General features: G+C 42.6%; 2 protein-coding genes across 6 annotated transcripts in view; one reads left to right on the top strand and one right to left on the bottom strand.

Annotated features, from left to right (window-relative positions):
• Positions 1-4,121, top strand: part of LOC118422798 (glycine receptor subunit alphaZ1-like) — a 72,882-nt gene extending 68,761 nt beyond the window's left edge. For 3 of the 4 annotated variants that reach the window (XM_035830565.1, XM_035830566.1, XM_035830564.1), the window contains 2 exons: positions 189-323; positions 1,295-4,121. In XM_035830565.1, the coding sequence (XP_035686458.1) occupies positions 189-323; positions 1,295-1,504 (345 nt within the window). In that variant the 3' untranslated portion in view covers positions 1,505-4,121. The remainder of the gene's footprint in view (positions 1-188; positions 324-1,294) is intronic. The other variant, XM_035830568.1, reaches the window with a different exon arrangement.
• A 2,133-nt stretch (positions 4,122-6,254) lies between these two features.
• Positions 6,255-12,697, bottom strand: LOC118422799 (chitin-binding domain protein cbd-1-like). 2 transcript variants are annotated; one of them, XM_035830569.1, is made up of 6 exons: positions 12,563-12,694; positions 12,203-12,320; positions 11,502-11,708; positions 8,790-8,986; positions 7,305-7,490; positions 6,255-6,388 (listed from the first exon to the last, which is right to left on the bottom strand). In XM_035830569.1, exons 1-6 carry the CDS (start codon positions 12,635-12,637, stop codon positions 6,380-6,382), a joined length of 792 nt encoding a protein of 263 aa, XP_035686462.1. In that variant the 5' UTR covers positions 12,638-12,694; the 3' UTR covers positions 6,255-6,379. The 2 variants fall into 2 exon arrangements, with proteins under 2 accessions (XP_035686462.1, XP_035686463.1); XM_035830570.1 differs by lacking the exon at positions 6,255-6,388 and having other exon boundaries at positions 7,361-7,490; positions 8,677-8,986; positions 12,563-12,697.
• Between the last annotated feature and the right edge of the window lie 9,615 nt (positions 12,698-22,312).

The following is a 22,312-nucleotide window of genomic DNA, read 5'->3' as shown; positions in this document are numbered from 1 at the left end:
TGACAGAAGTATGGTATAGTCAATGGTCAGTCGACCTTCATAGAGTGGGACGACTTCGACAAATGTATTGCAAGGAGATAGCTAGGGTCGCTAAAATTTATGAATATGTAGTGGCCATGACATTTAACAGATTCACACATTCTTCGTGGCGGTATGACTAGAGATATTCAACCTCTTGTTTTGTGCAGGACGAAGATGGTAGGAAGGAGCATCGCTTCTCGCCTTTCGCTGCGTTCACCATGCACAGAGGCGGGCCGCACGAAAACCACGCCGCCGACGTCGATCTTCAGCAGCGAAGGAACTCCAAGGTGGGGCTAAAACAAGTTAGTTATACCTTCTTCTGTTTGTCTTAGTCCCCCTTTCATGCACTAGACGGCGATCGGTGAGCGACCACACAGCGACCAAAATTGGTTTATGTGACTTTTCATTTCATAATAAGACTATGATGCACTATTAATATTCAAAAGTAAGATTGAAAAGACAACAAATCATACAAAGCGTAATAAATGTATAAAATTCATTGAGCGATCTTCCAAATCTTTGGTCGCATGGCGATCGCAGTATCTAGTGAAAAGGGGTGTGACGTAGGAAAAATAGACAATGGTCTGTACTGTAGCCTAGAAACCGATTTGAGACTGAGCCAGCGTATCCCCAAAAGTGTATGAAAACACGATGCTTGCATCTCTTTCTACAAGCAATACACTATAGAAAACCCTTTGTAGCGATAGGGAGTGGATATACTCTGTAGATGTTTACAGGGATTGAAGAAATGCTTCTGGTTTTATCGAAATTACATCCACGGCGATTGCTTATTTTGCTGCTTGTAGATTAATTAACTAATTGGAGAAGCACACTTGCCATTATAAATAACTGAACATGGTCTATGGAACTATGGTCATCAATCTCTTGGTAAAGACTTTTCAGTTGTGGCTGTTGCCTTCTTCAGAAAGAATGACCCATTACTTTTGGCACGTGACGCTGTGGACGGTGGGTCCAAGGTGCCTGGACGTTTGTATAACCTCCGGTCTCGACTGACCTCCAAAAATCTTTGACCTTTCACCTATAGAGTCACATGTTCGAAATAATTGGTATCTTGTCCTGAGAAAGAAGTTGGTAGGTGCGACTGGAAATTGAGAAATTTCCTCGTGGTTTTGGACCGAAAGTTCCTGATTATGTTACCCACGGTACCCACCGACACCAATAAGTTTCCATCCTACGTTTTTTTCCTGTCTCCTGTTATATCAATTTCTTTATTTATCTATTTGTTTCCATTTTGTTTCCTGACATCCTGCAGGACGGCTCTCCAGCAGTTGCCATCCTGCAGCCGAACCCGGCCCAAGCCGAGCGAGACAAGGCGAAGGAGGAGATCAACAAAACCAGGTTCCACAACTACGCAAAGAAGGTCGACTACATTTCGCGGACTGCTTTCCCAATCACTTTTCTCGTCTTCAACATGGTGTACTGGCTCATCTACCTGGTGATTCTCCAGAAGCCGTACGCGTAGCCGGATAGCGACTGAGAAAGCAGCTGGTGCGTAAGGAAAAATCAAGACCGCACGACAATAGTGCCATATTAGGAACAATTCCCGTCTTATCCGAACGGAGTCTCTGTAATAATGAAAAATAAAGAAGCAAAAAAAAGATACCAACTTGAGGATTTGAGGATGTTGTCCCCGAGAAGGGAAGATTAGTAGGAAATTAACAATTCTTAAATTTCTAAACTGAAGCCGCTGAAGACTGCGACATTTGGGCAGGACTGTACTACCGCTACATATACATATTAATAACGCGGGGAACTGAACCTTGCGGGCCAACACAAGACTATATGTCTAGTACTTGACTATGTTCTTCTTTTTGTGTAAAAAAACAAAACAACAACTTCGAGAAACCAATACCCGTGTAGAAAGAGTGGAAACTGCTGCTCTTCGGGACAAATGTACAATTTCGCTCTTCCAAAGTATATATAACTACGTAGATATCGTCCAAGCAGAATTTCGTGATACAGCAATACCACGCATGCGTCGTCGCCATAATATGCACCACGTCTTCCACCAATCGTAAGCCATCTACCTTCCTCCAATCGCGACGCTTCTTGCAGAGCGAGCGAGTTCCTTGAGTGATGTGTGGAATACCTTACAGCGGGCGGATCAATGCTTCCCATGCGGCTACAGTTACTTCAACTCCATTTCCATCGATTTTCGGGAAGTGCGAGAGGAATGAAGAATCGGTAGAAGGGCAAGCTTGCCAAGAGGTCAGCGCTACCGGGCCCGGGCATCTTCCCCCAACTCATCCCGCAAATTGCAATTTGTTTAATTTATACTTGGAGGACCATGTGTCAACGGTTATGAAATGCACGGCAATAATTTCATTATTTTAATGTGCGCCGGCTTGTTGTAAGAGCGTCCCGCGAGGAACCGACCGCCCATCGCACGTACGAACTTTCGGACGATGCCGGTACAGATTCCCGTGTCAGGACAGCAGATGGAGAGGAGACTATAGTTTCCACAGCCGCGCCACCATCTTTGTTAGGAGGGAAGCCAGTGTCGCCGCAGCCGCGAAAATGCAAATGAGGTGTAAGAAGAATATTGTACAGAGGAGGACTTTAACGCTGTAAATTTAGCCGTCCAATACAACAATGTCATTCCTCGTCGGTCATTCGCGCTCACCCGTTAGATAAGTAACTGTTTTCATTCTCTACAGAGTATAGAATTTTAAATATTGTACAGCAGATCGGATTTTAAAAGAATGAGGAGAGGGGGCAAGCTACCAAACGAATCTTCCTTTTTGGACGTCTTCCAGGACTGCGCCGTCCGCCGAAAAATTGCGAGTGATCGATCCATGAGCTCCCATCGAAAACCTGTCAAAGGGCGAAGGCGTTAATACGGGAGCGGCCAGGCGCGAATAAAATAGAGTTAATATTCACAAGGTGCTCCCACATATACATCGATATCCTGCGAGAGGAGCCGCTGGAGAGGAGGGGAGAGACGAGGAGGGGCGGATTTACGCCGAGCAATAGAGTCGACTTATTCCTCAGACTAGGATTGACGCCTCTCTGTCTGCAGACAACATCTTACTGTGAACGGGCGGACGGAATCCACTGGTCAGTTAGCGCCGCCAGTAGGGATGGCTAAAGACTTGTGTTTCCTCCCGCTCTCGTCTATGTACAGTGGCGGCCATGATGACTGCAGAATTACGTGTAGTAAGGAAACTAGGCATATTTTTCCAGTCCAGAAGATGTGTCGTGTTTCAACGTTCGTCATGCGCAGGAGTTTTGCGATATGTGTGGTTAATCGGTCGGGTAGTCTAACCTTGTTACCGCCTTTCAAGGCTGTATACACTTTCTCACACAAAATAGTTCGATGTTACCAAAGAAGATTTTTGCAGTGTAGACGACAAAGAAAAACAACAAAAAAATAAATAAGAAAAATAAGTAGAGTTCAGATCGCAAATCCCTCCGCACTGACGAAAACCCCTGCCCACTGCATATAATTATGCTCGTAATAGCTTCCGTATTTCTACATCATGAAAAAATTTTGTCACAATTTCTAGGCAAAGCTTATCTGGGGTTGGGTGGTAAGCAATAAATAATGTGTTGAAGACCATGCAGATCAAAAACTGGGGAGTTCTACTGTAAAATATCTTATAGAAACTTGGTGAGAAAGAGTATTACCTATTGTAAATGAAAAATAGAACAAGAAAAAGCAATGAATATCTGATATATTTGCTGCATACGGGTCATCACTGAGTTTATAGGGTGGACGTGATCCAGGTACAAGATTAGTTTTTGTGCACTATCAAACCACACCGCTAGGCGGCGCAGTTAGACAAAGTAATCTATAAATATTCTGGTCGCTTGTTTGGTGGCCAATTCTATGAACCAACGTTTTCATGAGTTTTCCGACTTAGATGTGTCGATATGATGTGCTGTATCCTTTCAGAGTTCCTATAGGTTTCAGTAGGACGAGGGTCCGTCTTACCTAGTCCGTGACCAGCTACTTAAGAAATGGTAATAGCTAAGGGGTCCTTCCAGCAACCCCTAACCCTTTCTTGCTTTCGCTTTTTAAATTTCCGAGTGTAATAGTGTTGCATTATGGAGGTTTTCAATAAAATCCACCATCGGTAGCCGTTGTCATGGTGAATTGTCATTTCTAAAAAGGAATCGACATTAGCAACACCCTTCCAGGCCTCAACCATCTACAGTCTGAAATAGTATTGACTTTCATAACCTAACGCCAGTTTGAAGATCAAAAATTCGAAGTTAGGCAGCGTACTTGGTAAAACGAAGGGCAGGTTAGCGGCAAACTTCGTTACATTAGCGACAGTCAACTATAGATACTGAGTATGTATCATCCATCATTGACTATGCCAAAGACACGTACACAACAATATGCTCATCAACAAAAAGGACAACACGTTTGCGCTGCACCCTGATTATGTTTCATGTTTTATCAGATGATTTAATGATGTAAGTAATTATACTCATTGCATTAATTTATGCTTTTTACAGCCCGATCATCTGACATTCAGGGCATGAAAACATTTCTTTATGAACTTATCCATGGTTATGGCAATTGCCCTCATGGGTCCGCGTTGAAGACCAACTTTCACCCCCTTTTCACTAGGGCGTCGACCACAAAAATATTTCATGGATAAAGAACTTTTTGACATGTTACGTATTCTGTTGCCTTTGAAATCGTACTTCTACATCCTGCACCATGTTTTTATATTGGTCGTTGTACGGTCGAATGTCGGCCTTACAAATATTCACAGGATTTCGGCTTTGTCATCTCGATGGTAGAAAAACGGAGATCCCGGAGTCATAACCCGCTCTCTGACACCATGGAACCAAGCTGAGTGGTCATTGAGATCACGGGACTGAAACCGCGGGAAAAGACTAGAAACGGACAAATTGATAAAACCATAAATTACTTGGAAGACATTTTTCCAAGTTTAGTATGTTCAGATTTTCGCTTCATGTCCTCCTTTAAAAATCATAAAAATCTGTCTTATGCAACATTCATACGTCAAATTGGCATAAGTAAATCATTGTTGCATTCTTGTGATCTCATTCACCCTTCTCCATACGTACTCTTGTCACTGCTCTTTCCACAAACCGATAAAATGGCCCCCCACCCCCGGCACACGCACGGATCCAGTAAAATGTATTATTGCATGTTTTCATGTGTGAATCGAAGTGTTCACAGGAATCTTAGACTGCGACGACACAAGGAGATACCCTGTACATATCACGGTGTGGCAGCAAGTCAGTCCACCATATTCGTAGCCTGGTATCCAGTCGTAATATTCGTACATCCGTAAGAACTGATTTGAGACTGAATGAATTTCAAATATATATATATATATTCAACCCAGTTTCAGAGTGACAACTGGCAGGTTACGTGGGAATAGGGCTGGGTATCGGTACGGCGTACCGGTACAAAACCGGTTTTTCTTATTGGACCGGTCCAGAAAAACCGGACCTGAAAAAATTGGGTGGACCGAATGTTGGACCGATTGGAAATTTAACAGATTATTTTATAAGGCATTCAAACGTTTTGGCGCTTGCAGGTGGAAAAAATAACAAGAGTGAAGTAGAGTAGAGTTTATAATAATTTCTACCAAGTTTTACAGCCAATCGTACAGGTGCAGCTAGCGTTGTAGGATTTTAAAACGCCAGTGTAAGTCTAATACACCACCAAACAGATTTCTTTCTAGTGAAATGGACCATTGGTATGAGTCATACTGAAACAGGTTCAGGTCCGGACCTGGACCTGATCCTTTGGACCTGAACCGGACCTGAATTTTCTGTACCGGTACCCAGCCCTACGTGGGAACCTTGAGCTTTCTATGAAGACCTAACATCAGGGGATGTCATGCCATCAGTAAAAGGACAACTTAGGGATACGATATAGATTGTTTGGGAAAGAGAATTCTTACCAGATATGAAGCGGGAACTGAATGGTTCGACTCCTTGCCGTCACATCTAGGATTTCATCCAGGTCACCAAACTATCGCGACCCGGAAATACTACAGTAAAACTGCTTCCGGATCACAAATTTGATAATCCAAATAGTATCGCAAATGACAAGCAGAGCTTATAACACCCAACGATACGTTTTGGTTCTACCGATTTTACTCACCCGCTGCATTCGTACATGAATCAATATATGACGTGTATTCTCATGGCCAACACGTCACTATTACCGAGGTAACAACATCTGAACTACAAGAAAAGAAAACTCGATACACAAAGGCTCAGCGCTGTGTTCAAAACTGACATTTATTACTTTTAGAGATTTGATGATCCTGCACTTTGATAAGTCTCGGGCAGGTGGCGCTGCAGAGCCAGGCAGGTGACATATTGCTGCGACGTGACGTCATCACTGCGTCTGAAGCGGAAACGGGTACATGATTATATGTTTCGATACCAGCTTGTGATGAACTAAGCCGATACAGACGCCAGACAAGAAGAAGAAGAGGTCTTAATGATGTAAGGATAGAGAGTTTGCTGAAGATATGAAATGACATGAAAGTTTGTCCGAGTTGGTAAATTACATCATGGACAAATGTTTTCCAACAGAACAACTGGACCCAACTTCACCTGTCTAAAGGAATTACCAAAAGAAGTTCGTCCCGAATCCTACATTAGATAAATTGAACGTTCCTTGAAAAACAGATTCTTCGAACGTAGGTGACCAAGTTCTTCGTCATCAGAGTTTTCACAGTATACTCAAGTCGAGTCCCCGGCTCACAGAGTTCAATTGGAGTGTGTCACTATTCTGAATACTGAACAGGATAACTTTGTGAGAGAAATAAAGGGAGGTTATTGACTTTCGACAACTTCTGACCCATTGCAGACGTCAGACCTGCGTCATGTCACGTGCCTAGAGCGATTGGTTCACAGTAATTCAATAGAGAAGTCTTTAGTCCTGTTTTTCAGTTGGAGAACAGTTCAGCCTTTTCCTGATCCAATATGACAATAAACACGATTATTGCCGAGGATGTAAGGAAGGAGAACTGCTACATGCTGATGGAGTGAGATGTCAAAATGCTGAAGATGGAGCATATCAAGAGTATATAAAGACATGGTGATGCACCGCCGAACATTTGAAGGAAGAGTTGCTGAAAATGACAAGAAAGAAATTTGCTTAGGACGTAAGGTGTTAAGGAAAATTGGAACAGCAGAGAGGTTGAAAAAAGGTTGAAGAAGAGGATGAAGAGAAGTTGCCGAAGGTGTATGATGTAAGAAAAGGTGATAACTGAAGATATTTGATGTCACGTCTAGAGAAATACTGGTGCTCTCACCCCACACGGAGCAGGCACGGCCCAGGGCCAGTTGCAGGCCATCCTCTCGGGGTGGAACAGCGTCCCCTCCGGGCACTCCCCCTCCAACGCCACGGTCAGCCCCGGCCAGCACTTGTAGAACTTTGTGCAGCTGCCGGGAACAGGGTAGTTTCCTGGTGCCTTGTCCACACAGCGGGAATCTAGGGTCTGTAGGGCACAAGGTACTGTTAGTTGCTGGGCACACCCCACCAATGGCCGGCAGGCACCTACAGCATTCATAACATGTCAGAAAAAGGCTGTCAAAAGACACCTACCTGAAGTTTAGTCGTTGGAAAACTCATATTTATTATATTGGCAGAAAAGTATGGCTTCTAAACTGCCCGTCTACGAAATTTGAAGCATTTTCGTACGGTGCAAAGGTCATCAAAGCAGCTAAACGCACCCTGGTGACCTTTTGACCTTTTGAGGACAGCATCAAAACAATGGAAACAACACATATTCTATAATGCCCAGGAAACCAAAAACATGGCTAAAAACCTACTTTTTCGCAAAATAAAATAGCCATAACCCTTACCTGTAATTTTCAGCTCCAAAATGCCAACATTTCCCAAGAAAAAGGCGTCTAACACTTAGTTTTAACAAACCAGGCATCATTTTGCCGGGTCTGCGCATGTCTCTAATGGTGACCTTTCACCTGCTTAGCAACCGCTGGTAATGGATAGATACAATAGGGTCTGTTTCGGAGCAGGGGAAGACAATGTTTTACGCTAAATTCGGTAGAACCGACCTATGCTTTACGCTGATTTCAGGAGGTGGTATCTTTGCTGTTACAAATTACAGGGATGAAAAAAAAAACTTTCCCGGCCATTAAGATGTATCAGAGCAGTTAGCACTAATATAAATCTACATAGGCGATAATGTAAAAGTTAGCAAGTTCAGAGTGTCATAATCTCATCCGTGAACATTCCAGGTCATAAGAACTCACCCCACACAGCAGCCCGCTATCTCAAGTGTCCAAAAGTCTAATATTCAAACTTTCTGACCGGTGCAACTATGCCAGCGGTCAAGCCTTGCCGCCATCTTGCTTTTCATGACGTCATTTTTGGGACTCAGCACTTCAAATTAAGGGTCCGCACAGGCCGAAAAGATGGACCAAAACCTAGTTTTTTGGCCGAATCTGAACATCTGCAACCTACACTGTCTCACCAATATGAAATGTACTTACATTTTCCTGCTAAATGTCGAAAATAGGCTAAAATACTGTATGGACTCGTTTTGGGCCTTCTGCGCCTGCGTCAATTAGGGTCATTGCCCATCAAAAAGGAAAAGGCTGGCTCATACAGGCCCTATACAAGTAGTTAATGCCACACGAAGAGACAAGAAGTCCTTATACCTTATATCCATATGGTCTCTTTAGTCAATTCGTCCAAAAGTATGGCTAGGAGTGGGCGCGTTAAACTCAAGAATGTGGTTGCTAAACCTTGAACCACGACGTATCACACCTACCCCACAAGACCCTGCGACATTCATCGGCCAATCACAGCGCTGGGCGGCTTCATCGAACACGGGGTGGGGTCCGTCGGACCACCCGGTGGCGCATGCGCGGTGGAACGGGATGTCGAAGCCGGGGACACACTCGAAGTAGGAGTGACAGTCGTCGGGATCGCTGTACAGACCTGGCTCCAGGTTTGCACATGTGAACGCTAAAAGATATAAGGATAATCATTGTAGTTTTGGATGGATCAGGCTAACAATTATAACCCAAGAAGTTACAGTTTAGAGTTAGCTTTTAGACTAGAGTAGACCACCTCCTTGAGTAGACATATCCTATACATGTTACCTACAATTAGCCCTCGAGCAAGAATTTGCAATAAACAAACATCATTATATTACAGGGAAAGACCTGTCACACCTACACATGACATGTAACCATTGCACATCTAAATGCAAATGTTGTTATCTAACGTTTTTAAGGATGCCCCAACTGTACTTGTGACATGAAGTTCCAATCTACAATACACCTTTCTCACGCGGCGGCCATGATAGATCGAAGACGAGGTCAATGAGGCAAACAGACAAAATTTATTTCTAAAATCAGGTCCCATTTAGTTTTCCACCAAACCAGACAAATTTTCATCATATAAGATAGAATAATAAATATTACAAGTAGTGTTTTGCACCCAAAGATGTAGCAATTTAGACTAGTGTAGACTGATTCCATAGTCCCTTAAGAGATGCAAAATAAAAACATAATAATGCAAATTTTGACGGATTTACAGCCATTCACTTATTGGTCGCTTTCCTAATTGGCAGGCTATCATTGGTTGAACTGCTAATTATGATGGACAGTCTTTTGTTTGCCGCATTGAACTCGTTTTAGATCTATCATGGCCGCCGCGTGAGAAAGGTGTATAGTTGTCGTAAACACGAAGTTCGGAACACCTCAATCATGGGTTAATAACACTGATACCAGACGGCAAGACAAATCATCCCGAACTTATCGTAGCCTTCCTCACGCCCGAATGGCCAATCATTTAAATCACGTGAACATACAGTCCATAGGCGAACATGGAAGACGGCTGTGATTAAAAAGACAACCGAAAATTTGCTCTAATTCTGAGACAGGAAAAATGAAACATCGACTAATACATGGTCAGGTATTATGTTATCTTATCTTCAGTCATCTAATGATGCAATCAATCTTGTAAAATTCAATGTGAATCGAACGGAAACATCCCCAGCTGAATCTATCTGCCACTGTCTCAGGCATGTTTGCTGCCTCATTCGTGTGAAAACTTTGCACTGGGTGGGCTCATCAGAGACACGTTTGCTCTTCGATTAAGAGGGTTTTAACGTTGTTTTAACGACAACACAACTAGTAAACATTGACTCTTGGTGATGTGCTTGAGCTGCAAGAGCAAACGGGGACAGTCAACACTTCCTTTTTAAAGCCTGTTGACGTCGGAGATTCACCAAGCAACAAGGGGATACTATTTCTGGGTGATCGTTAGATATGATGATAAAATTGTACTTAGCAAAATTTTGATTCTATTCGATCGCAATTAAATGTATGTAAAACTCACAGGGCCAGTAAGATAAGAGGTTTTCTAGAATCTACTCTTCAGTGGTCTCTACCAGGCTCCATGTGTCGCTGAAAGTCCCTAACCATCGTTTTTTGGCTGGCTACCTCCTCTGTCAATTTTGTCAACATTATCTCTACCATTGTTTGGCGACACGTGGAGCTGGTAGCGGCTTACAGTAATTTAGAAGCACAGTAGTTTAGAATTGGAAACGAAACACTGAATAGGAATGCGATATGCTACAATACATGTCTTTCAAATGACTATTTACTATTTATCTACAAACTGAAATAAATGATTAAAATTTACATGTAACCATATTTCTCCCTTTGAATTCTGTCATCAGGTAAGTCTTGTTATGTCAGGGTGTGGCAGAATTTGTATATTTTTTTAAAAATCTATCTACCGTTTTATGAGAGACGTACAGACAGGTTTGCCCAAGTGATAAACAATGGCTATTGACAGGGACTAGTCCAGGGGACGGTAACGATGTACAGTAGGGCTGGGTATCGGTACAGCGTACCGGTACAAAACCGGTTTTTCTTATTGGACCGGTCCAGAAAAACCGGACCTGAAAAATTAGGTAGACCGGATGTTGGACCGATTAGAAAATTAACACATTATTTTATCAGGCATTCACACGTTTTGACGTTTGCAGGTGGAAAAAAATAACAAGAGTGAAGTAGAGTAGAGTTTATAGTCATTTATACCAAGTTTTACCGTCCATCGTACAGGTGCAGTTAGCGTTGTAGGATTTTAAAACGTCAGTGTAAGTCTAATACTCCACCAAACAGATTTCTTTGTAGTGAAATGGACCATTGGTATGAGTCATACTGCATCAGGTCCAGGTTCAGGTCCGGTTATGGACCTGATCATTTGGACCTGAACCGGACCTGGACCTGAATTTTCTGTACCGGTACCCAGCCCTAATGTACAGTGTTACGCCGACGAAGGTTATATAGACATTCAGGTTATAACTAAACAAGACAGATGAAACAAAAGTGTCTCAAGCAACTGGATAGGTTTGGTCAAAAGTTCTATTGCAGTACATTGGAAAGCCGCCGGGAGGACTATTGTTTCTTCACAAAACTTGTCCAGTTGCTTGAGTAAATTTTGTATCAGATACACAGTTTTCTACCTCTCGTGCCTCCGCAAGCGTACGGGACATTCTCGGGCCAGTCGCAGATCTGGTTTACCACGTCGAAGACCGGCTGGGTCCCGGCGGGGAACCCCGCGGCACAGTCCCGGTGGAACCCGATGTCGTGCCCGTCAGCGCACTCGTAGTACTTGGTGCAGTCGTCGGGGTCGGCGTAAAGCCCCGGAGCTTTGCCCCCACACTGGAACACTAAGGAGATCAAACATTCTCATCAACGTGCTATGGAAAACAAGAGTTACAACTGTGTCTAACTCGCAAAGTGCACAAGGTAAAACCGGAAGCTCCGCTGCGGTGCAAAGGATAGCAGCTAGGCCCATACTCAAACTTAGACTTCGTTCTGCAAATAAACAAAAACACGAACGGCACCGCAAACATAACCGTATTGGCGGAGCTAGAGTGTATGTGATGTATATATTTATTATTTTCTTTGATATTAAAACTTTTTCATAAAGAATTGCAGTTCATTTTCCTAATTAAAGTTTTCAAAGCCAGGCATGTGAGAACATCATTAATTAACGTACAATTTATTCGCTATTCATACCAACTTACGGTATCCTTAAAGCTGTGAAATGAATGTCAAATTTTAACACCTTGAATGAAAAATTCACTCAGAAACTTAATATCAAAGAAAGGCAGCTTTATCAGAAAATAAGTGATGACGCTTAGCTTAGTTTTTTTGCTACCTTCAATAAAGTTTCCATCGGTCCCGCTGCCCTCATCACCGTTAGAGAGTGTCTGCACGGCGGAGTGGGAGTTGATCGCCCAGGAGTGGATGAACCTCTCCATTTCTATCTGTGGACGCTGAAAAAAGTTTTGTTCGTTGATCTTTCAATCTGAATGATCTACTGCACGCAGTATATATACTGCCTGCATTATCTTTAAGAAACGTCATCTGACTTACCAACGTAGAGAACATACTCCCATGAAAGAACCTGAGTGATGATACTAGTAATGCTGAACTAGCTCTTATAGACCCATTTAAAAGAGCAATGCCCATGTCACTCAAAACTTGCGCATTAATCCAATACATATGTAGTACTTGCCTTCAGCGGAGATAATTTTGCTCCGTTGGTTACCACAGCGTACAGAAGGATGACAGTGACACAACGGAACGACATGGTGGCTTCAAATGATGCAGTTAAATACCGACACTCAAAAACGTAACCGATTTGAAAACTGCTCTGAAACGCTCACGTCCATTCTTATAAAGTGCATTCTGTGTACTCTCTAATGACGCCATATTGTGACGTGTTGTTGACAGCGCTTTTGGTGACATCAACACAGTTTGTGTCCCGTCACCTTCATCTGTCTCGTTCTCAACTGATCCATCTTCTCTGCTTGTCAGTTTTTGTGTCCTCCAGGTACCGGGACATCTGTTGTTTGTGATGGGTACACATTTGAACGCCACTGTATTAGAACAGCCTATTTTTCTATTGGCTGTTAGCACATGACGTCACAGCCACTGTACATTTTGGTCTATCGTGGTGGTTGATAAACCCGCACGTGAAAGGTGTATTTTTACCTCATGATTACGTCACTCATTGTAATGACATTCATTAACACATCATGTACAACTTTCACGTTTAATTACCCAGCATGGCGTAGAATACATACGTCATAGTCACGTGGGTGCAAACAACCAATTGTGCCACATCTCCCTGATTCCTTACTTCCATGTGAAACAATAGACATTTTGCCTAACTCCTCGACCATAAACACATATTTGCTGACGCGCTATAGACGTATGGTTAGGCGACTTATGGTACATCACAGCACTAACAAGTATGGAATTTGTCTAAGGCGGACCGTCACTAATATACTGATGTAAAATTCATAGAAGACTAAATACGTCGAATAAAAAGAACCAAATGGTAGGGAATTTATACGATTTGTTTACCTCTTGAGTCTTGGAATAGTGAATTTGTTCAAAGGCTTGAATGCGATCACACCACTCCGGTGCTTTAGAAGGAAAAGCTGGTGTGTTACGCCGAAGGGCGGTAATACCGGCTATATAGATACAGATACAGAAAAACCGCGATTCAGTTCGATAAATCATTTCATTTTGCAGCTCGAAAAACAACATAGTTTAATCACTTTTCCTCAATATCTTAACTCATTTGACAATTCACTTCTTCATTCGTATCATTGCTACTACCAGGATTCCAGACTTTTCCAGGGCCCGTACAGCCTAACTCCTTGGCTCTAGGGCCAACATGCCCCGAAGGAAATTCTACAAGAGGCCGAGTCCTCCCAGAGTTAGAGCCTTGAGATCTGGCCGGGGTCTGTTGTTATCCAGGCTACATTGCTACGTAATACTTTGATGTCAAATTTTAATACAAGCACACCCTTTATAGTTTATGGCTTTAATTATTGGCGCTCCTGGAAGGGGACTGATCCCCTGTTCCTGTAAGGTTATTAGTTTTTCACACATCCCCTCACATCAGTCAACTCAGCGTCTGCGTGTATTCATGGAGTCACCGCTGTGACAATCGTTCATTCATGTATTCATCATGCATATACAGGTCCGTCTTTGTTCGTCCCTTCTGGCGCATATTGTACATCAAAGTATGCTCAACATTATGTATTCTGAAGGTCAGAATCAGTTTTAATCGAAAGGCGTTGTTGCATTGCAATGTGGTCTGCCTATTATATTCATTCTGTGCGACGCTGAACTTTTTATGTTGTCCGGCAGGCGTCACTGTTGAGCTATATATCAGTAACGTTATCCATATGGAAAAGTAAAGATATACTCCATACTATTCAACGGAAAAGTTTTGGAAACTAGAATGTTACCAGTCATACCTCCATTATAACTTCATCAGCTCCATAGTACATACGTCGTACATTATGGTTAAGTCTTTTACTACAATGATTCCGCCTTTGTGATAATCATACATGCACATTAGGCACCAAAAATGGACTTTCCTCACCCAAAATGTAAAGAAGATGAAGGAATTGAACAAGAGGCAACATTTTGACAAAGGCCTCGTTTTGGTTTGTGAACAGGGAGAGATGGGATCAGGCCTGTTGGGCCAGAGAGCAGCACACTGACATCACCGTCACGCACGGCTCAAAAGAGACACACTGCGGCAAATTGAAGGACTGCAGCCTGAGCTCTCAGCACCCTAACGTGACGCTAAAATCAGACAAGTTAAAAGCGTAGCTGGATAGACTATTTTGCAGCACCCCCCCCCCCCCATTTTCACCATGATACATAGGTTATTGTGTAGGTCATTAGGCTTGATTACGTAAGTTTGTTAATAATCTTTGCTATATTGAGGGGGATTTCCTCAAAAGTAAGAATAGCGACGACACCAAACACGCACATGTGGATCAAAAGATCGGCTGCGTCTTCCTTCTCTCCAAACATGGCACATTGCATCAAAGTAATCCCTATTCCAACGTTGCAGTCCGTCTTTTGTATGATATGATATGCCTATCTAGACTAGCTGGCAAGATAACTCAGACGGAGAAATTGCTGGGCGCTGCGTGTAACACATGGAGCCGGTGGCAAGCGTCGTCATCCTGTGGGAATCAACACAAGGAACTCGGAACCCAGATAGACAGTACTAGTACACAACTCTTAGTGACACCCCTAGGACAGACAATGGACTCATCAGTACAGCCGAGGTAAAAACACTAATGGACAACAGTGACAAGTGCCGAATATAAAATTTAGAAGACGATAGCTTCCGGAGATGGCATCAGACAATGGCGGGGTTACACACACATCTGCGTCATGACGCACTTAAACACTTTGCAGGCGTCAAAAAGCATCAAGGTGACTGAAACATCCGGTTTTTTATTGCCTATCGTCTGCTGGGCAAATTTAGATGCGAAAAAACTGCTTCACAACTTTCATAACAAGCTGCGAGCCACCGAGATGTGATGAAACCGACTGCGGAGACATGTCAAGGAATATGTCCTAATGAGAGTTTTACAGCTAGCGGGGGTAAGCACTCACCACTCAGATATTTTGTTAAGGCCAAAGCAATTCAATTTGTTGCTTCCACATGCTGAAAAATAAGATGAACTGGAAGCTCAGAGCCTGAGTCTGCATCTTGATAAACACAGTTTCATTAGGGTGTAACTGCAGTCAGATTCATGTCTACGGAGTTCTGATTTCAATACTGACCGCGGCTGTTTGTTGTGTTTTCACCTTATCTATGCGAGAACCAAGGAAATGCGACGGTACATATGTATGGCCTAAACAAGTGCCTGTAATATCTTTACAACAAGTCAGCGACACCTAGCGACAAGAGGCAGTCGTGACAGGTTTTGGCTTGCGCTCTTACCAAGATTGACATCAGGGGTAAGCAGTGAAATTTTGAATTGCACCAGAGATTGCAAAATACAAATTGCCACGGTTGCAGGGTCCCCAGGATTGCAGTATGATCACCACATCATCTTTGATGTTCTTTTCACCTCAGCCTCGCTCGTTGCAGTAGAGTAGCTTTTTGGTAGCTTTTAGTTATTGCATATTTGGACAGATGTAAAAACAATAACGCCAATGGTTATACAAATTCGACGTTGGTCGCAAAACAATATTCACGCAGTAAACCTTCTGGATTACTGTGACACCGTGTGGGACAGCTGCGGAGTGGGGAAACAACAACAACTCCAAGTGCTACAGAACCGGGCTGCCAGGGTAGTTCTGCAACTCAACCTACAGTCCAGCAGTGTCCTCGACCTTCATGAGAAGCTCAGCTGGCAGTACCTCGCAGGGAGAAGACGGGATCATGTGTGCATTATGGTTTACAAGTGTATCAATGGGCTAGCACCAACATACCTATCATCCACCTTCTCTCACAACCACAACTTACACAATTACCAAACCAGACAGACATCACTCCTATACAAACCCTTTTTCAAGACCACAACAGGACAGCGTACATTTGCATACAGAGGTGCTAAACACTTTAATTCACTACCAGCCTACATTAAGCAAGTTACAAGCCTGAATTCATTTAAGTCAGCTTTGAAAGACCTAACATAGTCTCAGTACTGAGTATTGACCTCTGACCTCCCAAACTGTTGACCTTGGTTCGGATTATGATTTATCTGTCTTTCATGTTTCAGTTGTACTTATATGTTCCGACGTGTATGTCTACTTTTCTCTCTGTAAGCTGTTTTTTTTTTATTTCCATGTATGTATATGTGATACTGGGCCCTATCGAAAACCAGTGTATTATGCACTAAAAAGGCTACCCAGGTGTTTCAAAATAAACAAAACAAAACAAACAAAAACGGAGGTTTTAGGTAGGTTTACTGGCGTCTGAGACTCGCTAGCTGAACGTTTGTTTTGCATTTTACAGGTATTAAAATAACACATTTCAAAGCCCCGTTATCGAACGAGCGGACTTCATACGGCGACAAGCCGCTCAGCTGGAATAATGAGGTAGCCTGCGGCCATTTGTAAGTGGTCTTTGAAGATGTAACAGCTTCGATCTGTTCCAGTCATGAGGCCTTAATGCGCTTTGGTAAGCCGCTCCCGTCCTAAGGGTGTTAGGTCGACAGTTTGTGTTTCTTATCGTTGTTCTTATCCATCCACTGCTGAGCTGTGAATGGCCTTCACGCGCAAACTGTGCCTCTTTTGTGATGAATATCTTTTCAGGTTTATTTTCCCGAGTCGATAACGTAATCTGTACTTCCTAATCGCTAGTCTTAATATTTGTGCCAGCGTTGGTGCAAATTGCTTACAACTTGAGGGTACCAAACGTTGTCTTTTGATTTTGTACGGAGCTCACATTTTACAAGATTTAAGATGAATATTGTGATTTTCCACAGTTGGAAACTGACTTGAAAACCACAGTACACTAACCGACGTGTTTAAAAACTCAAACTCAAACTCAGGAAGAATGCATAATCGGTAGTCTCCTTGGAGCCCATCGATTCTTATTACACGGGTAAAATTATTGGTCCCGTGATACACAAGCAGCTATTAAGAATATTACATTAAAGACCCCAACACATTTACAGCTATGAGAAGGACGAATCGGTGGGCTCGACAAAAAATTAATAAACAAGAGTTCGTAGACCTCAGGCCTGCATGAAATGTATTGGGTTTCTGTAGACCTATTGTGTATTTTTGCCTTTTTGTCTGTGGTACGTGGTTGGAAAAATGAGCTTTTTACCGTGTTGGTTGTGCACCATGCAAAAGTCTGACTCTGAAATTCCATTTTCTGAATTTGTAAGTTTGGACATGGATGAACATTACTTATTTTGGATTTCTTAAGTATGTAACCAACCACAGTACTTTGAAGTTGTTGAGACGCTACCTTTTTTTGTCTCAGATGGCCCATGCACATGTAGTTACTCTGTCACATGATATACTAATATCTTCCTATTTCAATGTACTGACCTAATGCAGCTGCTAAGTCTCCTTGGTTTGTGTTCTTCCAATGATATTCATTAAAGATTTATTTCTGGGGTGTTATTCACTTGACATCGGAATGTTACTCGCATAATTTGACCAATGATACTTTTATCTGTAGTTCCATAGACATTAGACAATATGAATAGTGGTAGCCCCCATGCAGCAGCAACAGTTAGTCCCCAGGGTGGTATGATATTTTCATTCAATCCATCCAACCCAAACCTAAATCTCCTGTAGTATCTAAGCCAAATTTAACAGCACAATTTACTATGAAAAATGTCCTTGTCAATCCCATTTATAGATGGCAAGCTGCTGGCAATGGAAGCTTTGAAAAGTTCAGAAGCTGTTGTAGTCAGAGCAAACACCCAGCAAACATCCCCGCAAACCAATGAGCAGTTGCTTAGAAGGGGAATTTCATCATATATTTGCCGCGACAAAATGCAACAAACGATACTGAATTCAAAACAGAACAAAGCTAAGCCTCCACCACTTAACCCTGCCTGTACCATAGATTAAGCAGGCCCAAAAACCAAGCGAATATGACTAGCCCAAAACAACAAATTACCTGTATACAGTATGGAAATGGCATTACCAAAGAAACAAAAAGAAACACAGGACAAATCATACACATACCTTTCTCTTATGCCCACACTCTATACAGTTCTCCTCCACATTAGAAAATTGCATCTTCTTCTGTTTAAGTTCAAGTTCAACCATGATTGCCAACAGGGTAAAGGAACTTGTACCGGAACTTAAAACTCAGTACTATACAGCTCTAGAAACACCACAAAGAGTAATAAGCAAACTCCAATTATACCTGACCAACAGATATATAATCTGGCACACTCCCGTCATCTGGCAAACTGTCAGTGCCACTAAGTAACCTGATACATTGAAGGTGGCCCAGGCCAGATGATGGTTCTACACCCAACCATAATCTGTTTTTAAAACCAAGCAGATATTGGGAGGATGCCCCAACCACACTAAAACAGGGTCAACCTATACAGTATCAAGTTCAAGCACTAGGAGGCCCAAAATCAAACCTGACCACCAGGACACCACAAACAACTCACGTACCAAATGGCAACACAATGGCACCTTGCGTTCCGGAGATACAGCGCACGCCCCGTGCCCGCACAAAAGGTAACCTAAAATGTCAAGTTCAAGCACCAAGGGCGCCAAAATCAAAATTGAGCATTATTCAGCCACCGCCGACACATGTGCCAAATATCATCGCGCCAGCACCAGCCGTTCAGAAGATATAACTCCGGAAACACCCCTCCCGGACACAAAATTCGACCTGCCGGGTCAAGTTCAAACGCGACAAGGCCCAAAGTCAATCCTAGGCAACAGGCAACAACCCCCCACCCATGCACCAAAAATCGTCGCAATCGCGCGTATCGTTCCGGACACACAGCGCCAAAAGTGCCCCCAAAACACAAAAAATGCCACCTTCAATGTCAAGGTCAAGCGCCAGGAGGCCCAAAATCACACCTGAGTGTCAGGCTACCACCCCCAACCCACGTACCAAAAATCGTCGTGCTCGCACCATCCGTTCACGAGATACAGCGCCCTACATCCCCGGCTACCGAAAAGTTTCCACCAGCATCAAAACCATACCTGCATACATGCAGGTAAAAATGCTTATCGCCGTCTGTGCTTATTAGTGTAACTGCTTATCGGTACCTGTATAGCCAGTATAAACACCATTCTGCGTACCAAACCAGGGTTAGCCCCTGTCACACATTCCGGATCTTATTTCTTCATCAAGCTATTCGTCTATACAATGAGTCAAATAGCTAGTGGACATATCAGTACTGTTCTAGTGACCTTCTCGTGACTTCATGGTGTCAATATGTGTACATAGTATTTGTTTTATACTTGGAGTTTGCTCGTAACGTATATGCTGTAACTATCAATTTAGTCTGATTTTAATATGCACTGATGATGTTTGTGTAAAATCAACACAATTCAGTGGACATGCTCCCAACATTGTACACTGCCAGTTGATTCTTAATAAAATTGAATTGACTTTGGTCCCGATCACTCTCCAACTAAGGTCGGAGCTGGGCTGGGACCTGGAAGTAGCCTGGGTCCTATTCTAACTCCAGCTCGCTACTGTCTCTGTTGTTGTCCAAGCAGAATATGAAATTCCCAACGTTGATTTCTAAAAAAATTATAGTAAGCTAGCAGAGGACTTTCAAAGGGTAGTAGGCAACCTTGCCGACCAACCTGGCCTTCATCACAACAAACTCCTAACAATGGTCTAGAGAAGGTTTGGAGGCCATGATAGGCCTGGGGCTAAGCAGGCGCGCGGTGCGGCAGCAGCTGGTTATTAGGTAAAATGCTCGACCTGATTCACTAAAACAAATCAAAATCCTTCACCCTTATAACGTATGATTTTATTAGCAAACCTTGTACTCAGCCGATCGCGTTAATGGGGTACTTCTAACTCTGTTCCCATCCACCTACTAGTATTGGTTAGCCCCAACTTGGCTTTACAGGACATACATACGACAGTTTATTAGCCCGGAAGAGTTGTGAAAAGATTACCGGTGAACGGTCCCTTACATAACGGGTTGTGTAATAGACTGTATTGTCAACAGAGGATATGTTATCCTAATACTCGCTGTTATCCCCCGCGTTAATGCACGAGTGCACTGCACTTTCTGCCACTGACGTCACGATGACGTAGGTGCCGATGCGCCGGAAGCTAGCGATCAGGCTTGCAGACATATCTTTATCGAAAACGACGTAAATTTTTTGGACTGCCTTGAGCTATCAAACCTGCCACTTCTCTTTGATAAACGAACGGGAAATTATGGCCTTCTAAGGAATATTTAAAATGTAACAAACAAATGTGTTGCTTTATGTTGTTTTGTTTTATTTTGTTTCCTTCGCCCCAAAGGAGTAATGTATTATTTGGGGATTATCTCTCTCTATCTGTCTGTCTGTGTGTGTTTCCACCAGTGTTGATTTGAAAGCTCAATTTGGTTCTATTGTTAACGGTTATTCCGGTACACCCATGTCCATTTGTTATCGGTACATACCCTGTCCTTGGTGCTGAACAGAATACACTTTTCCCATTGGCTGTCTACTTATATGCAACAGGCTAGAAACGGCACAAAGTTTCTGTTCTTTCTAATATCAAATCTTATTTTCGTACATCCATGCCCTCGCATGGCCTGTCCTTAATCTGTCATTGGTACTGAATAGCGTACTATTGACAGTCTGCCTATATATTCAATAATTTGGTAATAGTAACCCGCTACTAGTATTAATGAATTTTTCGTTCTCAGCAAGTCGTATCCCCATGCATACTTGTCCCAGATTATCAGTTCATCCTCTGTCCTTGGCACTGAACGAAATATCATTTTCCATTGACAACCCACCTATACACAACAAGACATCAACAAATCTACAGGTATTGATTTGAAGGATCCTTTCGTTCTTTAGATGTCGTATTTTCGTACATCTATGTCTCTGCGTGGTTAAATATAATGATTCCTTACCCTGTCCTTGGTGCTGAACAGAATATTACGCACCAATACGGACCCATTGGCTGTTAATCTACATGCAACAAGTCACAGGAAATATCTGAATAGACCGCAGATGAGGTCCAGACTAACGGCTAAATGTCTGACAGAAGAGTTGTAAAGTTTCGTCGATGAAGGATCCTGGTAAAAGGGTACACAATAAAACTTTACCCAAGCAACTGGAGAACCCTTTTGCAAACGGTCAGGCGTTTCAGATAGCACCCACTATCTTTCTTCTGTGACTGACGAGAGATAGCGGATGCTATTTGAAACACCTATAGTTATATTTCAGCCATACCATGGCATATGTATGGTGAAATATATTGTTATATTGCAATCCCCATACATAGTATGGGATGCAATATACTGTTTTTCCTTTGTTTCTCCTCCTGTCAAATCTTAAAACCCCTTCAACTTTTTCATTTTTTGGCCAAATGAGCTGAAATTTGGCAGGGAGGTAGAGATAGCAAATACCCCCAGGTGTTTTTTCACTTTTTTGATAGAGGCCTTAGAATTTATGATATTTAGGGGTTTTGGTCATTTTTAGACAAAATAAGTATATTTTGGGCCCCTGTGCCCTGGTATTACAAGCTAATGACCTGAAATTTGGTACAGAGGTGTATTGGACATATAAGCACAGAAAACCATCAACACTTTCTTCATAGATCACTTAAAAAATGAGTTATTTTAGGGGTTTTGGCCATTTTTGACTAAAAATGTATATTTTTGGCTCCTATGCGCTTGTATTAAAACCAAATGACCTGAAATTTGGTACATAGGTGCGTTTGACATATGACCACAGAACCCCATCAACCCTTTATTCATTGTTTACTCCAAAAATTAGTTATTTTAGGGTTTTTGGTCATTTTGACTAAAAATGT

This window comes from Branchiostoma floridae, chromosome 9 (genome assembly GCF_000003815.2).
Source record: "Branchiostoma floridae strain S238N-H82 chromosome 9, Bfl_VNyyK, whole genome shotgun sequence".
Taxonomy (NCBI): Eukaryota; Metazoa; Chordata; class Leptocardii; order Amphioxiformes; family Branchiostomatidae; genus Branchiostoma; species Branchiostoma floridae.
This window is presented reverse-complemented; position numbering and strand designations above follow the sequence as displayed.

Excerpts from the sequence above, each read along its gene's own strand:
- LOC118422799 (XM_035830569.1), bottom strand. The coding sequence starts at position 12,637 with ATGTCGTTCCGTTGTGTCACTGTCATCCTTCTGTACGCTGTGGTAACC. Across the intron at positions 12,321-12,562 it reads CAAAATTATCTCCGCTGAAG|CGTCCACAGATAGAAATGGA; the intron begins GCAAGTACTACA and ends AACTTTTTTCAG. Across the intron at positions 8,987-11,501 it reads CGCTTGCGGAGGCACGAGAG|CGTTCACATGTGCAAACCTG; the intron begins GTAGAAAACTGT and ends TATATCTTTTAG.